The 25,231-nt window shown below is 35.6% G+C and overlaps 1 protein-coding gene across 4 annotated transcripts in view; it reads right to left on the bottom strand.

Moving 5' to 3' along the window:
- The window catches only part of nckap1 (NCK associated protein 1), a 78,630-nt gene that overhangs the window by 45,845 nt on the left and 7,554 nt on the right, over positions 1-25,231 (bottom strand). Inside the window, exons 2-9 of one of the 4 annotated variants that reach the window (XM_008115484.3) lie at positions 16,183-16,200; positions 14,301-14,411; positions 5,120-5,206; positions 4,460-4,516; positions 3,368-3,510; positions 2,851-2,941; positions 1,355-1,492; positions 212-260 (exon numbers count right to left, since the gene is read on the bottom strand). In XM_008115484.3, coding sequence (XP_008113691.1) covers positions 212-260; positions 1,355-1,492; positions 2,851-2,941; positions 3,368-3,510; positions 4,460-4,516; positions 5,120-5,206; positions 14,301-14,411; positions 16,183-16,200 — 694 coding nt within the window. Of the gene's footprint in view, positions 1-211; positions 261-1,354; positions 1,493-2,850; positions 2,942-3,367; positions 3,511-4,459; positions 4,517-5,119; positions 5,213-14,300; positions 14,412-16,182; positions 16,201-25,231 lie in introns of all 4 variants that reach the window. The other 3 variants (XM_003223911.4, XM_008115485.3, XM_003223910.4) reach the window with 3 other exon arrangements.

Raw genomic sequence — 25,231 nt, forward strand, 5'->3', positions numbered from 1 at the left:
AACCTGTGGGTCCCCCAAACGTTTTGGCCTTCAACTCGCAGAAATCCTAACAGCTGGTAAATTGGCTGGGATTTCTGGGAGTTGTAGGCCAAAACACCTGGGGACCCACAGGTTGAGAACCACTGAATTAAGCACTAACTCACTCTCTGACTCCACTCACACTTGAAACAACTGGGGAGAAACGGAGTTTCAACAGAAGATTTAAACTTACAGATTATCCATTTCTCCATTGCATCCAGAGAGAGGTATTCACATGGCATCTGTAAGTAAAAGCACCTCATTTAAACAAAAGAAAAAGGACACATAGCAGCCTAGTTCAGTGCATCTTCAGCTATTTGATGTGGGGACCAGTCGTCCCTCATTTTGTCAGGGACCAGTATCATATTTATGCTCATCAGCTAAAATAGTTTCTTTCTTTTATGAAAACTGATGAGGAACCAGTAGTTGAGAGTATATGGACTAGTAACACTGGCATAGTTAATGTATGTGATGATGTATGCAGTATCTTACACACAGATGATTAAATAATCTAAAATGGGTTTCTACAGCTTGCAGTACCAAAAAGTGAAATGGTTAGTTATTTTAGAGATCAATATGCAGTTAAAATAGAGCTGCAAAAAAGGGGGGATTAGAACATATATTCTAAATTTCCCCATATCTGTTTTGAATATATATCAAATACTGCTGATCCTTAGTGTGAAGTCTGGGAGCCATGAGGGAAGGGGAAGGGGAAGGGACCCCCCCCCCCATTCTGGGTCATAGAGAAGTTCAAAAACTGAAATTTTTAGAAACAGGGAGGAGGATACAGCACCTCTACCTTTTAGGGACTGAAAGGTAGTTTGCTCCTTAAGAAACACTGAATATATTAATTTAGTCTGATACAAAATTATCATGTTTGGAATAGCAAATGTACCATTTATTCAGAAAATAATTACAAATGGAATTTACGTATTAGAGGGTTTTTACATTTTTGTTACAACAGCAGCTACAAACAAATTAATAGCAAAATTGCAAGGATCATCTTATAAGAAGCGGGCAAAACAAAACAGTAAAAACAAAAGAAATCATGAACATTAGCAAAACTAAAAAGAAAATTGTTTGTAGTGCTCCAGAGTGCCAAACAGATATTAAAACACTCAGGAAAGAAGTGAGAAATGGAAATGGGAGAGCCAGATTTGCAGTTATGTGTTATATTGTCCAGTCTTAGATAAAATTCTAGCTGTTATGCTTTTTTTTTAAAGGAGCGATGCTACTGATGCAGAAACAGAATTTCCACTAGCATTATTATGCAGATAGATCTCTGAATCTAATATATTAAGTATAACATGATAAAAAACAAAGACAGCTAGCATACAGTGTCTGACTGTGCAGGATTGAGCATGGTGCTAGGAGCACTGATGAGGCTCAAGAGCTGTGCGTTTCTCCACTGGTCAGCGGAAAGGTTTCGTCGAGGATAGACCATTTGGAGTGATATTAGGGCATCTGAAAGAGCCTAGAAGATACACAAATTGAAAATATAGAAAAAGTGTTTCAAACAATTTACTGCTAAGGATTAAAAACACATTTTTCTAATCCAATTATCACAGTACTCTCAAGTATCTAATGGTCACATTCCAGATATTCAAAATAAAACATGTATTTATGCAGCTACTTTTCTTGTATATACACATTAATATTGAGTATTTATGCAGCTACAATTCCCCTATATACACATTTCAGTTTTTCTTATCTCACATATGCCTAGCAGAAGACGATGCCTACAAGGCTGTACATCTACTTGAATGGCAAATAATTTATAGAACTAAAGGGTCCATTTCATATATTTGTTATGAAGATTACTAAATATCCTATTAACAAGTACAAATTAACAATCCCTTATCCAGAAAATTAAAAAACTTCCAAAACCTGGTGGCGGCTGGATTCAAATCATTTACTACTTAGTGTTGTGTATGAGATGTGAGGATGAAGAGAAAACGAGAAGCTGAGAGACAAACTGCAGAAGCAGGAAGCTGGTGGCAAAACATTTGAGTTTCTTGTCATTTTACAGCAGTGCTTCTCAATCTGTGACATGTTTTGGTCTTCAACTCCCAGAAATCCCAACAGCTGGTAAACTGGCTGGGATTTCTGGGAGTTGCAAGCCAAAACACCTGGGGACCCACAGGTTGAGAATCACTGTTTTACAGATCCTCAGTCTCTCTCCAGCCTCTTGTACAATGTAAGTACTAAATGAATGAGATGCAATATTATTCCAAAATCTACTGTATTTAAAATCTAAAAATAATAATAATCTGAAATACAGAACACTTCTAGTCCCAAGCATTTTGGATAAGGGATAGTCAACCTGTATGCTAGAACCAATAACTATGTGTAAAAAATATCAGGGGCTTTATAAGGAATTTTTTTGCCATTCACAAGAACATTCTGTCCATAGGATAGGACTGGAGTCAGCTTCCAACCAGGTTAGACATCAACCTAAACATTTATACTTTATGCATTTTAAGAACCAAGAGTAGCCACGCTGATTCTAAATAGTCTATGAAAACGATGGTAAAATATGCCATACTACTTGCTGCTAACTGATCAAGAAAGAAAGGGAAAAGTTTACTTGTCTACAAAATAAATAAATAAAGAGGTATTTAAAAGATGCAGTTCAATGCATTTTGCTTTATAATATTGCCAATTATGTACAAGATGGGTTTGTTTCCTAAAATTCATAAGCAAATTCATAAGCAAATTAAATCTTTAAAATCCACACAGAAGATAAAAAATTGGAATGTTTTATCTATGAGCTACTTGGTCTATTTAACTATAAGCTACAAATGTTTACACGGTATGATAGTTAAGACATACTTTACTGTGCGGTACAAATTCCTCCATCATTTTCTTCAAAGGATTCTCATAATCCACAATCATCTGGCCAAGACGGGGGTATTCCCTATCACTGTAAAAAGGCAATAAATGAGATTAAGAAAAGCACGTTCTACTACATAAAAGCAATTCACAATTTGTGCTCTCCCAATTTACAACATTTCAGATTTATGTTTCTCCAGAAATAGCTAAGTAAATGAAAGTCTCGTTCATAATTCACAGCTCTCCCAGCACACCTATGAAATTCGATAAAGAGGAAGGTGAAGTGAGGCTATGGGGATTTTGGCACAGAGTTTTGAACAACAAGAAAAGTTGGATAGAACCATAAAAGTCAAATCATAACACTATTAACTGTGCAGTGTAACCCCCCCCCCCAGATCTCCCTATAGAAATGTCCCCGTTCCCCAATTTACATCACAAACATCACAGAACCTTCATGTAAATCAAGACTCATCTGTAAGCCAATTCACAAAGTGCTACCAATGGAGAATGTATTTACCTTGCTCCATGTGTCATCTCATGAGCATAATTGTACAACCCAATAATGGCCTTCCGTTCTTCAATTCGAGACAGCAATATCATTAGTGTTGTGTAGGTTATTATTAAATCTAGGTAGTTCTTTGTTAAATCAAAGTTTACAGTCTAAGAGAGAAAGAGATAGAAAGGCTGTACTCTGGATGCTTTTTATCCATGTTTATGATAATGTCAGCTACTAGATTAAAGAAATGCATACTACCAAATTATTTATGCTATTTTTAAAATCCAACCCTTCACACATTTAGTGTATTCAAAAGATCCTATGTAAATAAAAACATCTACTGGCACATTTTTAAATGTATGGAAGCATTTAACATTATTCATGAAGCACTTTAGTCTAAAAATGGCACACTTCAATGCCTATTCCAAAATCACACAGAAGTCAATGGACTTATACTCAGCTAATGGATAGAGTAGTGTCCGACCTGTCTTTTCAAATATTTCTATCTGTTATTTTAGGCCATGGTGACTGCTCAATGGATCTAATCTGTCAATAACAACCACAAAATGAAAAATGAGCAACAGGAATAATTTGCTCTCTTTTCACCTTTATTGCAAATAGAGAACAGACTAGGACCAATACCAACCACCAGTTACTACCAGACACAATGCAAAATGATGTCAATTAATAAAGTTTTCAATTAGCCTCTCCCAGCCAAGAAAATGGGTTGCTGCAGCTCAGGACAACAGGAAGCTATAATCTAAAACATTTGGAGAGACCAATATTGGAAATAGTGCAATACATGGGCATACAGGGTTTATTTTAATGCATTCAAGCACATTTTGTTGCTCCTGGTGCCCTTTCATGACATCAATTCTACTGACTTTTTGACATCAGCAGAATGTATTCTTTATTCTTCCATACTTTTAACATTCTTTGTTAAATCTGACTTTATTTCATTATGTTGCTATTTGATTTGTTATTATTTTTATTTCATACACCACTCCTTATTGGAAAACAGGATATTGATATTATGTCCATGTATAATCACTTTCAACCACATTTTTGATCGCTAGATTGCTCAAGAGTTTTTCAAAAACATCACAGACTTACGATATCAAAGAAGACTTGGCAAACATCAATAGTGTTCAGCAGTTCACATACATGATCCTTTGAAACAAAATAGGAAAACGAATCAGTATGAATACCAGATACTTCTTCCTATATCTGAAATACAACAGCAAGATCAATACAAATTTTACAAAATAATATAAGGGTTGAGTCTCCCTTATTCAAAATGTTTGGACTAGAATTTGGTTTGGCTTTTTGGAATATCCATACTTTCAATTTCCAATTTTTGCAGCATTTCAGAATTTGGATTTCTGAACAAGGGAGATTCAACCTATACATATTATCAATTAATTTAGGTTAGAAACCACTGCATTTTAAATAGAATATAATTCACAGTAAAAAGCTCAAGGTTAGGCTTAATATGATTATTTACGACTCACTAAAAACATTTTTAAGATAACAGCTAATATTACAGTACATGATATTATTATGTTTATTTAAATTCAATTATGTATTATTTTTTATTTCGTTTTACAAGTTTATTTTGAGATTGTTTTATCCACTTTTTTGATTTGATTTATTATTCTTTGTTTTTGGCACTGATTGTTTGCCATTCCTCGAGTCCCCTCAGGGAGATAGGGCAGGGTACTATTATTATTATTATTATTATTATTATTATTATTATTATTATTACCACCTTACCTTAAATTCCATAACATCAACAAAGGTGAAGTAATATAAAGCCAGATTCTTCAGAATTTCTGATTTCTCTTTCTGCAGCTGAGCAAGCTGTTGCTGTAAATGAAAAACATACATACACAGTTCTTGGAACCAATAGATATAGATACTTTAGGTAATTTTAATAAATCAAAGCAATGCAAAAAAGCAGATTCTACATACAAATTTTGTATTTGTTATATTTTTCTGATATCAAGGTCTCCATGTTTGCATGTTATCGCTTTATTTAAAAAAAATTCTCACTCACAGTCCTTTCTGCCTTAGGTTTAACTAAATCTTCTTCCATCCTTCCTATTTACAGGTGTACCTCAGTTAATGAAATAGATGCCATCTGCCAAATTATTTCTTTTACAGTAAATTTGGTACCAGAGGCAGAAAAAACATAGTATAAAGAGGATTTGTGTGCCACCAAAAAAAGGGGGGCAGAATAAATATTTTGACAAACTCTTTATTTGAAAACTGACAATATGAATTTGTGAAATGAAACAACCAGGTCAGGCAAGCCCTCCATAAGTAAATGAACTAATTTTGAATCTAATACAGAGTACTTCTCGACTTCTTCCAAAATTTAAGGTTGTTGGCCTTGCTTTTTATTCTTTTATTATGTAGTATCTCACTGTAGCAAACTAAATGAGTGTAGATCTCCCAGGTTTTTGTTAAAGAATTTGAGTGGAGTCCCTAAAACACTCAATGCAAAGGTTTATCCTACTGACTTGGGAAATGCCTTGGAAAATTACCTACATTTATGACCTCTTCTTTTTTTCCTTCTCTCTCAGCAAGAGTTTAATTTTCAATGCTGTAAATACGTATGTTTTAATTCCAGTGGACATTTTATAAATAATCTAAAAAGTTGAATCTCCTGTCTCATCAGTAGTCACATGTGCTCATAACCGTTTAGTTTTTTAACAAAAGCTTTCACCTTTGACACTTCATTAATAGAGGTATGCCTGTGTATGCCTACCACATTGCAGGGAATCATCAGGGAAATAATAGATTGGTGCATTTTCCTTCCTAGACCTCCCTCTCTAAACCAGGATCTGATTTAGAGAGAGGGGAATAGGTGAGGAAGTATGAAGCAAATCAGCCTTCCATTCAAGACAATGAGAAAGTTACTGCAATGAGTGTATGCATGTCTATCTATCTGTCTACATAAGCCAAGGAGTGGGAGAAAGAAAAGAGGTACTACTAAGACTGTGCAATCCCCCTTGTGCATTGCAAGCAAGACCGTAGCAAATACAACATTCCCTGTAATAAGCACTAGCTACAAAGAAGTTAGTAGATATTAGAGAAGTGCTAAAGACAAAATCAGAAAATGTTAAAAGACGGTGTTGGTTATAGAGGTATTCAGCCAAAGGAAAGCCATTTATGAGCACAATTCAGCATGATGAAAATAAGGACAGATTTCTGGAGGTGGGAAAAGAGGTGACAGCAGAGTTTACAGATTTTACTACAGAAAAACAATACGCTTTTTAAATTCAGAACTTACCAAAAAGAATATCCAGGAAAAGCCACGTTAAGCATGCAAAATAAAATATAGATACAAACATAAAATACAGTAACGGTTCTTTAACCAGTTCCATATAACACAATATACATTAAAACACAAGCAACAAAAGAAATAAAGATGAAAAAGAAGCAAGAGGCTAGCATGTTAGACACTGGCGAGGAAATGGAAGAGAAGGATATGAGTAGAAGAATATTCAGTGTACATAATATTTTTTCACACAATATTTTTCAGCAGTGTTTATGTTATTCCTGCAAAATGCAAATTAATCAACAGAAAGTGAAAATAGAAGGTTATTCACAGATAAGTGAGGAAAAACTGAAGAATTAGAATGGCCTATTTGAGCTTTTCATAATAAGCTATTTTCATAAGTTATTCTTACAGTACAACACTGTGGCTCAGAACATTACATGTATGTTCACAACATTATCATTGCTATATGGTTTCTGTCTTATGGCAATCCTAAAACAAATTTATCATGGTGTTTTCTTGGCACGAATTGATCAGAGAGGGTTTGCCTTTGCTATTCTCTGATGCTGAGAGAGCATGACATGACCAAAGTTACCCAGTGAGTTTCCATGTTTGCACTGGTCAAGCGAAGAATTGAATCCTGATCTACATAATTAAAAACTAACTCTTAAAACACTTCACAACAATGTTAGACCTTATATAATGGCAATTTAAATCTGACACAATAAACCAAAGATTTGTGGAACCCTGGCTCATCAGAGTTATCAGAGTTTTTAAGCTGTGGATGTAGAATCTGTAGATAGGGAGGGCTAACTGTATATCAATCACATTGACAAACACATCTTGAAAATAGCAGCAGTATCATTTTGGGGATATGACACAAATCCCATAAATAAGAATGGAAGAATCCAACCAATAGACTAGAGCTTTCCAAACTGTGTGATGGGACACACTAGTGTGTCACTTATAGTCCCTAGCTGTGTTGCATGAAAAATGCCCTTGCGCCCCCCAAAACAAAGTACTATTACCTGGATCTGAATTCATGCTCAGCCATGGAAACCTATTGGGCAAATCGAATGCTCTTAGCCTCGAAGTAAACCAAGGGCAAACTCCTTCTGAACAAATCTTGCCTAGAAAACTCCATGACAGGTGGGCCATAAGTTGAAAACAACTTGAAGGCACACAACATGAACAACAAATCTGTAGTGTTTTTGATTCTATAAGGTCCTAAAAAAGATTTAGGTACTTATTGATGCTTTAGGAATTTTTTCACAGGCATTCTCACAATGCAGGTGCTGACAAAAAAGGAGCTTGGCCATTCCTAAAAGTGCTGCCATTATAGCTGGTCACAAACGTCCTGTATCCTAGAACAGCACTAATCAAACGTGATTGCCCCTGGATGATTGCCAATGACAATCCGATTCATGGATACTGGCTCCTGGCACATTTCCAGGAAAGGAAAAAAATCTTCCCAATGGGTCACCGAAACACTAGAGAAGAAAGATTAATGATTGTGTATCACAGCGGAGAGCCTGAGAAACACTGTTCTAGAAGACAAACATGTTTTGGGTGAGTTGTTTTTCTTGTAACCTCAGAAAACACATGTCAGGGATAAAGCTGGGATCTAAGACATAAAACAGTTGAACCCAGTTTTCTACCTAAGCACTCCTTTTGGCAAGTGGTAAATTGGTGAAGTTCAGAGTAGCAGACTTTGCTAAGAAACGAAAGAAAAAGCAGAGATGGGATCTGAATCTCACATGCTCTTCCAAATTACATTTGATGTCCTGAAAACAACAAGACACCAAAATTTACAAAAGGCAAAATATAATGCTCAGGAAAACCTGTGCAAACACATCCAGGAGTAACATTTTCACGCCCATTTTTTAAAAAAACAACTCAGACAAATACACACACCTAATCCAGCATACAGAAACATATATGAAAACAAATCCTCTATCAGCTTACATAGTTCTTTTTTTATGAAGGGCTGGCTAAAGTTACAGGCTAAACCACTTTTCAATTCTATTTTCTAAGAATTTGCCTGTGTTCAACAGGTATTCTTGAACATGATGATAATACAATTATGGAAGCTGGGAATTCACTTTGCAGTATGACAGCACCTCTGTTAACAACAATTTTAAAAACTACAAAAACAGAAATTGGAAGGGTGGCCATCTGGGGTGGCCATCTTCTCCATCTGCATAGAAGAAGGAAGTTGTACTGGATGGCCCTGGGATCTTCCACTGAAATACTGTTAAGTTTATGTTGGATTAAACCAGTTCTTCATTTTAAATATCATATTGTTCTTTCTTTCTGCACTGCAAACGAGATATGTGCAATGTGCATACAGCAGGGGGGAAATATTTAGTCAGATATCAATTGTACAAATTATCCCACTTAAAAAGATGAGAGAGGCCTGCTTGAAGTTGTGGACAGATGTCTTTTATACTGATAACAAGTTCAAATAGGTGCCATTGCTACAGGTAATGAGTAGAGGACTCTCTTAAAGAAGAAATTACAGGTCTGTGAGACCCAGAAATCTTGCTTGTTTGTAGGTGACCAAATACTTATTTTTCCACCATAATTTTCAAATAAATTCATGAAAAATCAGACAATGGGATTTTCTGGATGTGTTTTCTCATGTTGTCTCTCATAGTTGAGGTCTACCTATGATGTCAATTACAGGACTCTCTCACCTTTTTAATTGGAAGAACTTATACAATTGGTATCTGACTAAATACTTTTTCCCCCACTGTAGGAATTTGTTCATGTTTTTTCCCCCCAATTAGTTCACACAAACATTCTCCAGCCACTGGCCTGGCCTATCTGTCAAATTTTAAAATTCAGAGTGCCTCCTGTGACCAAAAGCTTCTTGGGACTCCACGAGAAACTTTTTTTCAAAAAGGGTTCTTTAGCTTTTAAAGTTTGAGAACCCCTGCTATACTAGATGGCCCTGAAATAATAGGTATCCCTATGTATATCATACAGTCAACCCTTTGCATTTACTTAATAAATCCATGGATTTAAAGAACCATGGCTTGAAAATATTCCAATAATTGACATCATCTTCAACCAAAAAAGTAAATGAAGATTTTGCCATTTTTATAAGGGGTGCCATCTTACTGCACCATGAATTTTGTAACCAAGTCCCAATAGATAGCAAGTTCTGTGAATGCTCAAAAAGCAAGAAAGCTGAAATTATCATTTTCTTTCTCGCTTTCTCTCCTATATATAATACATAGGATTAGCAACTACATATAAAAAATCTTTTAGCTTCCACTATCTTCAATTGTCAATTATGAAACTGGGCTGCATACCAGATAGCATTCAGAAAGCTATGTAATCAGCATTCTTAGTGAATATTGGTATTAATCTCTAAGGTGAGGACATGTAGTGTGAAGCAGTTTTAGGCTATAAATTCAAATCTTTTCCCTTTGAAACAACCTATATTTTACCTGACATTTGAATTCTGGAGACCATGCTATGAATCACTTAAACAATTTTTAAGACATAGACAAACGGAGCAAACACTATTAAATCACACTGATGTTATTAGAATAATGAAGCATGTGAATAAAAAGAATCCAATCCAAATAATTGGGTTTTATGGTGACCCAACACAGTTCAATTATATGCATGGAGGATGTTAAGATATAGCAATATATGGTATAAATCATAACATTTTTTGTTTGGGCACTATGCTATATGTTATAGCTTTCCTTATGCTCAGTGGCTAAGGTACAACCCCCATCCCTCCATTTTGGTCAAACAAGTAGACTACTGTCAATCATGGATCATTTTATCCTCCATACAAGAAGCTTTGCAATATGCTGAAAAACAATAGCTACAAAAATTCTAATGAAAGAAGCAAAGAAAACCCCTTCCTCTCTAGTACTACATTTGTAGATGATACCTATCAATGTTTAGTTCCATTATTAGCGAAAACAAAACTCTGGCAAAACTTTTTTAACAGATATGGATCTGCTTTCTGTAAAGTCAAAGAGAATAACAGTTCTCCCAAATCCTTTCTATCAATACATTTTCTAAATACAGCAGAAATCATTATATTTTGAAAAGATCAAAACTTGTGGTCACTGAGAGCAATACTGTTCTTAGAAGAGAAATGCATATAGTTCTGTGAGCCCTGAAGCTATTTGAAAAGATGTTTGTATTTCAAAATTACAACTGAACTATAGATTCTGATATCCATTACAGGAATTGTTTATTCCACAGCTCAAACCAGTGGAGAAGACACTCAGTATTTCAAAAGGGAGGTAAGATACTAGAGCGTAGGAAAATAAAATAAGTTTTTATTATCAGCTTTCACCACATAATCCAAAGAAAAAAGCACTCACATCCAAATTCTTGACACATAATTTTGTTAGCCCAATCTGGACATGTACCTCTATGTGTGTGTGTGTGTTAACGTGTTTTAAACTTACACAACAGTATATATTCAAAACAAAATGAATATTAACTTAGAAAATCAGCTATTATCCTAACTTTTAACACTTAACAATTCAGTTTTCCTCTGAAATTGTTTTACATGATATCCCAATCTGCAATCTATGCATACTAACAATTCTTGATCTCCTTCAAATCAAGACTGTGTCAAAAAAGTTTTTTTTACCTTTTGGCTGGCACTACCACTAGCCCTGTGGTTACTCAGAAGGTGTCTCTTTTTGCCCTGGGAGCACAGAAAATCTGGGCAAGATTAATTTCTGATACTGCAGTCAAACGTGCTGGGGATGCTTTAAGTTTCAATAATGCTGCTTTTACTTGGTTTTACCTGGTTTTTAATTATGCAGGTGCTAGTCCATACAGTACCTTATGTAGTATTTTAAGGGCATATCTCGCCACTTATATATGTAGCATTTTAATGATTTATAAAGGATTTTAATGGTATATTTTATATTGTATTTAATAATCTGGTTTTCATGTATTTATTTATTTGTTTGCCTTATATGTGAAAGACCTATGGTCTAAGTATCGAATAAAAACCTGCCTCAGCAAAATACTAACAATTTGTGATGACATTGTTGCTACTGTTATATTTTTACCTTGTTCATACTATTAAGAAGGTACAATTTATCTAATATAACCTGAAAATAAATTCTGAAGTATGTTAAAATAGTTTAATTTTTTAGACTCTGATGAGTAATATTTCTCACTCAGTTGCTTCATTTCTTCTTTTACAAAGTTGTACTGAAGAGTAAAGACAAAAGCAACATTGTAAATAATGCCTATTTCTTGAAAAATTGAAACTTCAGAAAATTAAATTACTCAGATTTCTAAAATACTATATTTCTCTGAAACTATACTAGCTTTCTAAAGGTGTAAAAGCAGAAAGTCAAAGGATTACTGCCATTCTGTGAGCTCTTATGCCAGACTTCTCACAGTACAAAATCACAGTAACTAGAGATTTGCATTCCAGCATGAACAAGGAAATGGCTCACCACAGAATAAAACTTTAGTGAAGTTTAAGGTGATTTTCATAAAGACCTTTCTCAAAGTATTGCATAAAAGTATACACGAAAAGGAAGAACCTGCCTCAAATTGGACTTATTTTTAAAAATAAAGTGTTGTTTCTTCTAGGTTAGACACATCAATGAGCAGATGAGGCTTTCTGAGGAAGAACATTCAGTCAGTGAACATAAAGATATAGGTTCTCATAAATTGTACATTTCTGGGTTGGAAAATGTCACTGATTATTTACAGAGGTTATATATCTATCTGTTCACAGTACTGGATCCAAACTTAGATATACTTGAAATAAACCCAATAACATTTACTGCTGCTTACATCAATCACAACTAACTTAAGTACCATTAATTTCAATGCATATACTCTTAACTGTGCTCCAACATATAGAGAGCAGCCAGTATACAAAGTAAAAGGGATGTTAATGTTTCCACATAAGGGGCTGCAAAAAAATAGAAGCGCAACTCAGTATTATCACAGCTTGATAACTGTATTAGAAATTCCATTTCAAGCATTCATGCAAACTGCTACAAGCAGAGAACATGCAAACTCATTACCTGCCTCCCCTCTCCTCCTCTGAGAACAAAAATAAACACGTGACAGCATATTCCTTATGACTTCTGTTTAAAATAACTGCCGCATATACTCATATATAAGTCAACCTCATGTGTAAGTCGAAGGCAGATTTGGGCGCCAAAAGTATGGATTTTGACATGACCCATGAATATATCAATGGTGATTCTGTGGGGAAGACAAAACACCACTATTTCTTTGGCCCAGCATTTTAAAAAGGCCAAAAGTGGCCCATGGTGGAGAAAGTAGAGGGGACTCATTTTTTTTAGGTTCTTCTGGGACCAACTAGGCTCTTGCCTTTCACCACTACTAAGAAAAGTGGGTGGTTCTTTTTTTAATAAGAGTTAAGCTACGCCACTGACACTGACTTATGGATTGATGGTCAACCCAGCGTTTTTGAATTGAATTTTTGACTAAAATTTCTAGACTTATACATAAGTATATAAGGTAGCTAATGCAGATCTTCTGTTTTTCCATCCAAACTTTATAAACAACAGGACTATGGATCAATTTTATTCAGGAAGATACTAGGCGTGTTATTTATTTATTTATTTATTTGCTGTATTTTTGCCCGAAGTGGACTCTGAGCGGCTTCCAAATTGGCAATAATAGTTAAAATATCCTAGAGACAGGAAAGAAACTGCTTAAGGAATCGGTTTAAAATAAATTCTCCCTTTGTTCCAAACTTTTTGAAATACCCAGTTTCCAATCCGCCTCAGGAATATTTTCAGTTTGCATAATCTAGGCTGGATGTCATTTGTTTTCCATCAGTATGTCCTTTTCTTTTTTTAATTTGAAGTGTTTCTAACCTGCTTTTCACTGTAAACTGCCCTCACTGAGCACAAAACTTATGATCATAAAAACAAAATAAATATAACAAACACAAGAAATGTCCACTTCCTGTGAAAACACAGATCCTGAAGCTTTAATTTAAAAATTAGGTATGTAATATAATGAACTGTATTTCTAGTGATTGCAATCCCTGCATAGTATGTAGTACGGACTACTAAAATTCACGCTAGGGAATGCACTATTCTACTTGCATTTGTTTTACATGACTAGTCTAGCTACCAACCTACTTATAAACACTGTAATTTTATAAGGTGTTCTGCTAAACCTCACTTAAAAAGTTTCCATGGAAATTTATGGATCCTAAAATATCTGCTAATATACAGTTTACAATTTGGTTCATGCCTCTAACAGAACATTTTACATTAATTTTCAAACTGTAACCATATTTCATCTCAAACTCAACATTTTCAAAATGCTCATAACCAAAACCATGCTTTCAGAAATGCTGCCATGCAATGCTTAGTGTGATCACATTACAAAATACTTAATTCCTTTTTAACAATTCTAAAGCATACCAACATTCAGAAGAGATAGTTTTCCCACCATTTCATCAAAGAAGAAGACAGCAAGTATGAACGTTCTGCCTTTTATATGCTCCTATTCATTCTGATGCTTCAGCCTATCTCTGGGATTCAACCATTTTCAAGAGTAGACCATACTGTACTACCCAGATATGGAAATAACACAAGATGCTTTAACAGAACAAACAAGAGGTAGCAGTCTTTGAACAGATCTAAATATTTAGAGAATTGCTTTATTACTTACATTGTTGTTTCGTGTTTCAACAGCTGGAAACTTTCTGACAATGAATTTGACAGCTGATTCAAGATTTTTGTCAATAAGATATGATGGTTTTGCTTTTGGATCTCCACAGGCCTATGGGTGAAAATGAAAGAAAAAAAGAAGCTAAAATACATAATATTATTTTCACCAAACATAGCTTTAGCAAATCTGCAAGACTTCTTTTGCTCTTTGGTGAGGTGAAAAAATGAGTGGTGACTGTCATAGCTGAATTATGCCATGGGAAACAGTACAGAGATGCTCTTCTACTGGAAAAATGTATGTAAATTTCAAAGCAGTTAGTTCAAAACAACAGTGAAAGAAATCATAAAAGAAGCAGTCCATACTTTAAGTCTTAAAAGTGTAAGGTTCATATTTATTTGCCGCTGTACTTAACTGAAGCTAATCAAGCAAGAAACACTGTTGAGCTATTGTTTCTGAAGGAAAGAAACAAGTGACCTGAAGTTATGACTGGTTTCACTGTGTTATTTCTAAAAACACAAAAACCATTATGTCTGCTTCGATATGAAAACCAAAGGGATAGAATTATATAAATGCTACTTTTCACAAGGTACTGTATATTTTTGAGTATAAGCCAACCTGAATATAAGCCAAGGCACATAATTTTACCACCAAAAAAACCTGGGAAAACTTACTGACTTGAATATAAGACAAGTGTGGGAAATGCAGCAGCTACTGGTAAATTTCAAAAATAAAAATAAACATAGATACCAATGAAATTACATTAATTGAGGTATCAGTAGGCTAAATGTTTTTGAATATTTACATAAAATTGTAATTGAAGATAAGACTGTCTAACTCTGATTACCTATGTACTAGAGTATAAGCCGATCCGAATATAAGCCGGTCAGGACCTTCACTCGAATATAAGCCGAGAGGAGCTTTTTCAGGCCTTAACAAGGGCTGCAAAGATCAGTTTATACTCAAGTACATACAGTATTATTTAGACAAAATTACTTAAGCAGAGCCATATTTAATAAACAACAAATCAAGCATAACAGCCTCATAGAGTATTATCTGAATCACAAAAATCAAGCAGTTTAATGGATTTAAAGTCAGTAATATCTCTCTGCAATTTTATGAACTCTGTGAAGTGTTTTATAGGAGAGTTTGGTTCCCAATCTGGCACTGAATGGCATACACAGTAGCCATGTTAGAAGTAAACAGCCATACTACTATATGCTCTGTTCATCTCAAATCAGTTGCTAGAGCATGAATTTGGCCTGTAAACATGGCTGCTGTGCCACTGTCTTTGTTGTGGAAGAATACATTAATGTGGCTTTTGCCAAAAGGAAAGGACTCTCCAAAATACACCTAGCCCAAGCATGAATGTCAAACAGCACTAATTTGAAAACCTTCATTTTATCTTCTCTTTCAATTATCTCAAATGAAAAACAATAAATCTGTTAAGCAGGAATTGTCTGGATTAGCTGTTACAAGACTCTGTAACAACATAATAAAGTTGTGATGCCTAAGATGCAAGCCAGACTTTTCTTAAAAGCACAAGGTACAAACCTATAGTGAAGGTAAGCTTGAACAGAGAACAGAACAATGGTTTAAAACTAAATAATGTCAGTGGTTTGATTTTTACACCAGTTAACATAAACACTGTGGAACATTTTTATTTCTATGCTAATGATTCTCCTTTGGCACAAGCATCTAATCTAATAGAGAACTGCAGCTCATGCAAACTATAGCATGCTATGTAATTCTACACAACATAGTGAGAAGTCAACATGGCAGCTTATTATTTTTTCTACAGTTGTGTTGTAGATAGAGACAGAAGTAATGGAATATGAGACTGATCTGAAAGTGGGCAGAGGGAAGGTGAAAAAGCTTTGCAAACCTTCCATACTTGTCCTTGCTGGGTAAGCATTGTAATGAAAAAAGAGAAGATTACACATAAACATTTTTTAAAATTCCACCAATAATTATAAATAAATGTAACACTAAATGCTAACATAGCTGTATAATTCTACTGCAGTCAACATTCTAATAAACACTATCTTCATTACACATATGATGCTTTAAAGATCTTTACAAGAATTTTCAGTTCAACTTATGTTGTATCACATCAGATTCTACAACAATAATTCTGAGTCAGAAGATGGTTAGTAAAGAAAGAGAATTAATAGCAGAGAGCACATACAACTTCCAGGACAGCAGAGCAACTATCAGTGAAATGTTACATACCTGAAACAGAAATGGTAGCCAAGAATGAAAAACAAACAGTAATTATAGGGTAATTCCAAAGCTATACAATTTATTGGAATAGCTTCAGTTAGACACCTTCCCCCTACTATCTATAAGGTATACCTCAGTTAACAAAATTGATGTGTTCCGAGGCATGACTTCGCAAACAGAAACTTTGGTACCAGAGGTAGAAATATAATGGAGAGACAGAGATAAAATATTTCAACGTGTTTCAGTAATTTTTTTTTAAAGCACAGGTAAAATGTCAAGCAAACCTCGGATAAGTCAGCAAAAACATTTCACACCTTCTAAATAACACTTGAAAGCATTTTCCAAAATACACCCAAAGATTTATTTTAGAGGCAGCTGCTGTATTGCTTGTCTGTTACAGAAAGGCACTCATAGTTAAAATAAGCTCAAGGAGAGGAGAATACAATTATTTCCCAGTTTGATCTTTATTGCACTGTTTGCGGCACACGTGCTGCTGTATTCTGATACTCAAAGCTTATCCATCCTTTTCCTAATGCTGATCGAAGCATAAAAACTACTAGAGGATGAGACCGAAAGGGGCCTGGGCAGTATAAAAAGACTTTCTAAAAAGAAGCTTCTTTGTCAAAGGTTTTTGTTAACTGAGGCATGGCTCTATTTATCAGATATAGGAATTAGGTGGCTTTCCTGAGATTGTTGAACAACTGCCAGCAGCCTTAATCAAGATGGCTACTGGTGAGGAATGCTGGGCATTGCAGTCTAGCACCATTTGGAGGAGCATGATTTTTACACTGGATTTAGATACTGATGTGGACATGATTAGGAGGAAACAATTATTTTATTCAGCACAATTATCATGAATTTCAAGAACAGGTATTTTCCATATAATTCTATTGGATTGGAGATGAATATGCATTTGCTAAAACGATGGAGGGTAAGCTAAACATTTTCTGTGGCTTCTCATACAAAATGTGATTCCTGTAATCTTATCTTTGTGTGTGTGTGTGTGTGTGTGTGTGTGTGTGTGTGTGTGTGAGGAGTGACTATCCTGCCCTGAATGGTTGCCCAAACTTTCTAGAAGAAAGATCCAGGAATGTGTAGAAATGAAATATTGTGTGACCATATTTTAGCCAGAATTGACACACATAAGTCACATTATGCATGTGGGACCAAAAAATCACTACTGCACAGACAACAAGTTCATCTTTGTCATGTTTTTGCAAGCTGTGCATTGTAATTGTGCACCCTAGCCAACATAGTTGTGTACCATGCAACTTGTATCTGGGTTATGTACCACATATTTCACATTGTGTTACACACTGTGATTGTGTCTCATATGTATATCAGTATATACCATGTATTATGTAATGGCAGACAGTCATTGGCATGTGTTACACAATTTTACTATTCAGCATGGGGGCTATATAGTTCTGCAGTGACCTATGTCCACATGTTGATACTTACACTATGCTAAGGGGATGCTGGATTGAAGCCGTGATATTTAAACAAGCATTTATTGCATTTCTAGAAAATGTGGATGCTCTTTCAAGTTACTCTGTTGACTTATGATGGCCCCATTAATTTCATAGAGTTTTCTTAGGCAAGAAATACTTTAAGAGTTAGTCAGTTCCTTCCTCTCCAATACCGGCAATAGCCTACATCACCTGATATTTGTTGGGCATCTCTATAATCCAAGTACTAACTAGAATTGACTGCTTATATTCCAAGATCAGGTGAGATCTGGCACCTTTGGAATATTAGTGGATTATATGCAGAGCTAATGATATCTATTCATCCAGAAATCATGACTCAGGTATGTTTAGTTGATATCTTAGTGTATACATTCTTAAAGGATCCATATACAAAAATGGAAAAGGTTGTTTAATAAATAGAGGAGGAAAGTTGCATATTGAAATCTAGAATAAATCAATTTTCCTTAGATATATGTAATAATAATAATAATAATAATAATAATAATAATAATAATAATGTAGACATGGTATAAACTGGAGTTGTTCCTCTTGCAGTTTAGTTATATTAAAAGTCAACAATCAGATCTTATAAGGTGACATGATATGGATCTAGTTGTTGCTATGTGCCTTCAAGTTGTTTTTGATTTGTGGTGACTGTATCATGGGATTTTCCTGGCAAAATCTGTTCTGATAGGATTTACCTTTACCTGAGGCTGAGAGAGTATGACATACTCAAGGCCAACCCATAAACTACTAAGAATAAAGGATGCCATGAGATATTTTCTCATGTGAAATCATTTGAGATTGCCTGAACTGTTTAAATATGTTTTTATAGCATGATACTAGCTATCCTTTGAAGTAACCAGAAAGATGAATTACTTAAAAACTGAGTGTGATTAAGTAATAGCACTGAATTTAAGGGAAGTGATCAGCAACAGTTTAAGAAAGCTGGAGACATGATAAAATCGACAAATGTACTATGACCTATAAGGAAAACATGTACAGCTTTGCTCACAATAATGACTCCCTAAGTCAAACTGAGACTGGAGACTTTGATCTGTGGGGAACTATTAGTTGCCCTCAGACAGACATTTGATCAATAGGATTGATCTGAATTACCTTCCCCCCCCCTCCCCAATTTTCCCCGAGCTATAAGAATTCAAAAGAATTTCACAAAATGAGAACAGATCCGTTTTTAAAATGAATAGATTAAATGGATTAAATTTGGTTCTCAAATTTAGTGCTTTCTGCTGTGTTATTACACATAGTTTCCTGAAAGTTCACTGAAGACTAGCACACAATGGCTTCTGGGAATCACCACTTCTGAGTGGCACTGTTCTAAGATTATGCCAAATTAATGAAACGGGTAATAGTTTCTAAAGCAAAGGTCTGCTCATAGACGTCTGTAACAAATAAGTTGCAACCAGGCAGGAATGTGGAACCCTAATCCACATGGACTAAAAACAAAAACATAAACAACAACAAAAACCCAAAAAACCTTGCCTCAAATGATTCCTGGAGTATTTTTTGAATCCACAAATTCCAAATTCTTTCAGGGAATAATAATGCCCCATGCCCCCAGAAGGGTTTCTTGGTGTAGAACAGAGTATTTCTATAATGCCAACATCTGTTGTGAGATTCTCATAAAAGAGGATAGGAAGGAGACCCTAATAATAGTCAACATAATGTATGAAGTTGTAAAAAAATATTTATGTTACTTACAAATGAAAAAAAAATCTTATGAATCCCAGAATTTGAAAATAGGCATACACTCTGCTTTAATATACAGGAAGACTTAGTATTCTTGGTTTTGTGAAGATTCTATGCACTAACAACAGTTAGCTCTCAGGCAGATGTCTTGATTGACATGTCATTCTAAAGCAGTCAGCATCCAAGTGACCTGAAAAATTATTTGGATGCTAGTGATCCATGTATGGTAAATTACCTAGTATTTTTTCCTGCTTCCCCAACTGCTGAGTCAACTGTTTTGGAGAGGGGGTGCTTATTCTGTAGAATGCTGTCCTATACCTTGGGTTGTTGATTAGCAAAACTTTTGCTATTGTAAGCTGATGAAAAAGATGTCCTTTTTTGTTCAACTGTAACCAAGCAAGTGCTCTTGATGTATACTGGCCTACATCATAGCAACAGCGCATAATTATGCCATCTTTTCCTAGTTTACTTGACACATATTAACAGAACAAACTGTAGTGTACTCTGCATCTGAAGCTGCCCAAAAACACAGTCCACATGTCCTGAAAGGGAGAAGCCTTATCTATGGCATAAAACCACAGGTTACAATTCCTCTTAAGGCTTCAAAATGTCTGTGATACATTGCAGCAAACAGCAGTAGCTCAAGAATATGCTCTGTGAGAAGCAGCTCTAAGGTCTCTAGCATACCTTCTTTATTTTCCCTTGATTCTTAACAATATTTCTGGCTGCTTTGCAATGAACTGCCAGTAGATGTGTGCACTAGTTCTTTGCCTCTCATTTCATCAGTATCTCCACTTTTGTTCTTACTGAACAAAACCAAGTGAACATGAATGGATTGGCCTTCCATCATTATGCAGAGGGAGAGAATGTTTCACATATAAAACATCCTTCTCTGCACTGATATGGACAATCTCTGTGTGGCATGGACTGGTGAAAGGAAAACTTTTTGGATAGATACTTCTGTTTGTGAGGAGATGTTATCTCGAATATCCGTATTTTAACTTTGAGTCCCATTGACCTAAAAAATCCTGTCACTCCTGCCGTCCTGGTATACGTATGTTTTTCCACAAAAGTACAAGGAGAACTGAGGAAGCAAAACTGGATGCAGCAATTCTGTCATGTTTTTGACCTTCCCTAGACATGTTTCAAATACTCCACTTCTATGTAGCCCCCCCCCCCCCAAAAAAAAGGCGTAGAACAATCCAAGGGGCACAAATATTGCACAATTTCACCCATATTCACTAGGTGGAAGAAACATTAGTAACTGTTAATTTAATGTTTGCCTGAAAAATGTATCTGGCATAGAAAAATATATATATTATTTTTAGTTGCTCAATAAATAACAGAAAAAAGAAATATCTGCTTTTGATATAGTTTAATAGTTATCTTTGTACCATGGCCATAATCTAGAGGACCACATATCTAGATATGTGCATCCACTGAAAGTCACTTGTGTAACCAAAACATGAAGAGGCAGCCACTTAACAAATTCAAAAGAAAAAACAACCGATTTCAGCAATAGAGCTGGGGTCAATAGTGCTACTGTTAAAAATAACTCAAAACAGAGTCCTAACACATTATCCCCCACAGCCAAACTTTAAGCATTTCTTGGCAGATTTAGGTCAGTGATAAAAAATATTCTGAATCAGACTGACAATTTAAACTATTTGACCACATTATATGAAATTAAGGGTAACAAGGACCTTATTCTCTTCCATTTAAAATTTAATGTAGAACTTGCAGTTTTATAAACATCTTGTTAAATGGGTGTGAAAGAACATTTGTCAATAAAGAATTCAGGATATTATCTTAAAAAGTAATTCTTGATACATAGGCAAACTGTCTTTCCTAATAATTATGAATCTTCTGGCACTCTGAAGCAGATATACAGGCAGTCCCCAAGTTACAAACAAGATAGGTCTGACAGTTTATTCTTAGGCTGAATTTGTATGTAAGTTGGAACAAGTACATTTTAAAAAAATTTTTTTAATTAAGTAAACATTTTCCAAAAGAAGATAAAAAGATAGAAGAACAGGTACATTTTTAAAGTGTAACTCCAGCCACATACATACATACATAAATGTAATGTGCGTAATTCCCATGGAGTAAACAACAAAACCACTGGACCAAATCACACCAAATTTGGCCACAAAAAGACATAGTCATCCAATCTATGTCTTTCCATCAAAAAACCCTATTAAATTAGGTTCAAATTACAGAAAACTCCCCAAAACCAAAAATTACTAACCACGTATGCACAGAGGCCCCCCGGGAAACTTGGTGACATTAGCCAGGTAGGCAGTTCTTCAACTGCCACTGCGTGCCGATGGCAAGGCACCCTTCCCTTTCCCCGCCCACTTTCCCTCTCAGGAGACAGCACCCGCAGTGAGACGAAGAGAGCCAGAGGCCTCGGAAGGCCTCCCCAGCATGGGAAGGCGGCAGATAACCGGTGAAAAAGGGTAATGGAGCCCCAAATGGCTCCAAGACGCAACACATACAACTTGACGCCTCAAAGGACCTCTCCCCAACCAGGAAGGCACCGATGGGAGGCAGAGGGGAGAATGGAGCCTAACTGGCTTCCCCCCAAACTTGAGAAGGGAGCCGGGGGGGGGGGGGGATGGAGACAAAAGGCTCCTCAAACAACCCACAACCTAATCGGGAGCCACACAGGCTCAAAGACCTCACCTCGTCCTGGAGAGCAGGGGATAGTATTTATGCATGGCTCTCATGTCTCTTTTCAAACTTCTCTTTGGCAGGTAAACAGACCCAACATTCCTCAGAAAGATTATTCATCCTTTTAGTTACTATCTTACCTCCCACCTCAGAGTCATTATTATTACTACTACTATTGTTATTACTACTATTATTATTGGGTTGCTGTGAACCTTGAAAATGAACAAAACCAGGCTCCCAGCATTACAAAACTCTACAACCAGGACAGTAAATAAAGAACACTCTGAAAACAGAGGAATACCAGACAGGAAACAACCAGAGCCAGCTAACACCTTCCAACAAAGGATACCCCCAAAGAGGAAACAGCAAGGCTTTAAAACTATAAGGCTTTTACATGCTAATCACGCTGGGCAACTGCAACATTCAGAGAGTTCTTTCTCTCACCCTGGGCATTATTCCACAGCTACATAAACCACACTTGCATTGCTCCTTCCTACCTCGGGGATCCTTCCGTTGCCCACCTTGAATAGCACTGAACAGCTTTGCAGCTTCAAACAAAGGCTGCTTCCCATTACATTATTTTCCATAACAACAGACTACACCACACCAATGTGTGGCCCAGCACAGCTAGACATACTCCAGACAGGAAACAGCCAGAGCCAGCTAACACCTTAGAACAAGGATTCCCCCTCAGAGTCGTCATTATTATTATTATTATTATTATTATTATTATTATTATTATTAGGTTCCTGGAAACCATGAAAATGAACAAAACCTGGCAGCCAGTATTAAAAAACTCTACAATCTGGACAGTAAATAAAGAACAATACTCTGAAAATAAGGGTATTCCACACAGGAAACAACTAGAGCCAGCTAACACTTCCCAACAAAGGATTCCCCTAGGGAGGAAACAACTATGCTTTGAAGCTGTAAGCCCATTCAATGCTAATCAAGGTGACTAATTACAACATTCATACTTGCCTCCACAAACAAAACCCCATTTAGGACGACGCCACAGCAACGCTAGTGCTTTGGACAGCATGGGGAAGAGTTAACACACCTGTGTTTATTTTGCTGCCTGTGCCCCTGTTCAGAAGATTTTACCTCATTTTCTGTCCCTGTGATAATAGGATTTGAAAAAAAAATGACTTGTTGTGGAAACAAGGATTGGTGATAAAGCTTCAGTGGAGGCACTCTTTCCCCATGACAATTCTTTCAGGAGTGAATTTCTCTTCTGAGGAATAGATTTATCTCAATTCCTGTTGTCTCACCCCCATTCTTAATTATGAGTTGTTTGTAAATCAGATGTTTGTAACTCAGGGACCGTCTGTACTTTATTCTTTACTTCTAACAAACCTAACAGTCCTTTCCTTATTCAAAGGATCATGCCTTCATTTTCTTTCTGGTCCATACCAGGTTAATACAAGAATAAACAGCACAACAACCTCATATGTGCTCCCAGCTATTTTTCTTACATACATTGTGTCCCAGGAAACTGTATGAATAGCTTTATACCATTAGCAAAATTTATTACGAGTGCTTCTTAATTTGGGACACTATTCTGTTTCAAATAAGGGAAAGATTCAGCTAGCTATTCTCCATGACATTGCCTTTATCAGTTCCCCTTCACAAACCACCGGCCACTACAAAAGATTTACTGGATTCAATAGAAGAAATCCCTGCCTCTATAACAGAGTGACAGAAGGGCATTTTTCAACTTCTACCACAGCAGCAACAAATCCTACTTATCAAAAAGAATGGGTGTGGCTACTCCATATCCCAATTTTAACTGTTGCTGCAGATTTGGACAAGTTGTGAAATTGGCAATGGTAATTTCCTCAAACACTGGACAAATATAGAAAAAAAATGAAAGCATCTTGTGGAGTTTTAAAAATTATTCAATTTACTTGTGGTTAAACTGTCATGGATGCCCACGATGACATCACTTGTGGTTTCTCAGTCATACTTTAGATCCCCATCTTAGAGTATTTAAAGCATATCAATCAAGAAGATATTCTATAATAAAAAGGCATTTGAACAGGAAGTTTTCATGTTTTATGCAATTCTTTTAAATATCTTCCTTTCAAAAAAAGTAACCAAAATGGAAACATGACAAACAATGCAACAATTCATTCATCCATTTTTTAAATTTAATTTATGTGTGACACATCTCCCAATATGGATTATGTAATGTGATGGGTTGATGTTTTTCATTAGCAGTAATAGTTATGAAGTTCTTTAAACTATATTATGAGAAACAGAACAGATTATGCCAGAAAAGTAACTTTCTAAACTCTTAAAATGCCATTATATCACTAACTCAACCACATTCAACAAGGCCAAAGTCCCAACACTGAATGACATGAAACACTGCTGAGATTGAAAGATAACCACTAAAAAATCTAATTTTGTTAAGAATAAAATCCCGTAAGAAATTATATTTTTCATTATAAAAGACCTGACTGTACTGTCCATTTCAAATACAGAGGCTTATTTCAGTTGAAATGTGATAAATCCTACTTCATATATAATTATGTTACTTCGTCAAAACTCATCCACTACCAATGAAGTTGAAGAATGAGGTATGTATAAAGCTCCCAGTTATATAGAATACTTGCTTCATTGGACAACTACTTACAAGATATGAGGAATGGGATCCTGGTTTATCTTCTTGGTTAACAAACATGAACACAAACCTTCTCAGTTTAGACAGTGCAGTTTAGTGCAAGCCAAGATCTTTATGTTGGAGCGAAAATGCAGTTGAGGGAATGGGAGGAGAAGCATAAGTCTGCTGCTTCATAAACCTTGATTTATGAGCCTTGGTTTATGAAGCTGTGGATAATCACTCAAATATAGTCA

Source organism: Anolis carolinensis, chromosome 1, assembly GCF_035594765.1.
Source record: "Anolis carolinensis isolate JA03-04 chromosome 1, rAnoCar3.1.pri, whole genome shotgun sequence".
In the NCBI taxonomy this organism is placed as follows: Eukaryota; Metazoa; Chordata; class Lepidosauria; order Squamata; family Dactyloidae; genus Anolis; species Anolis carolinensis.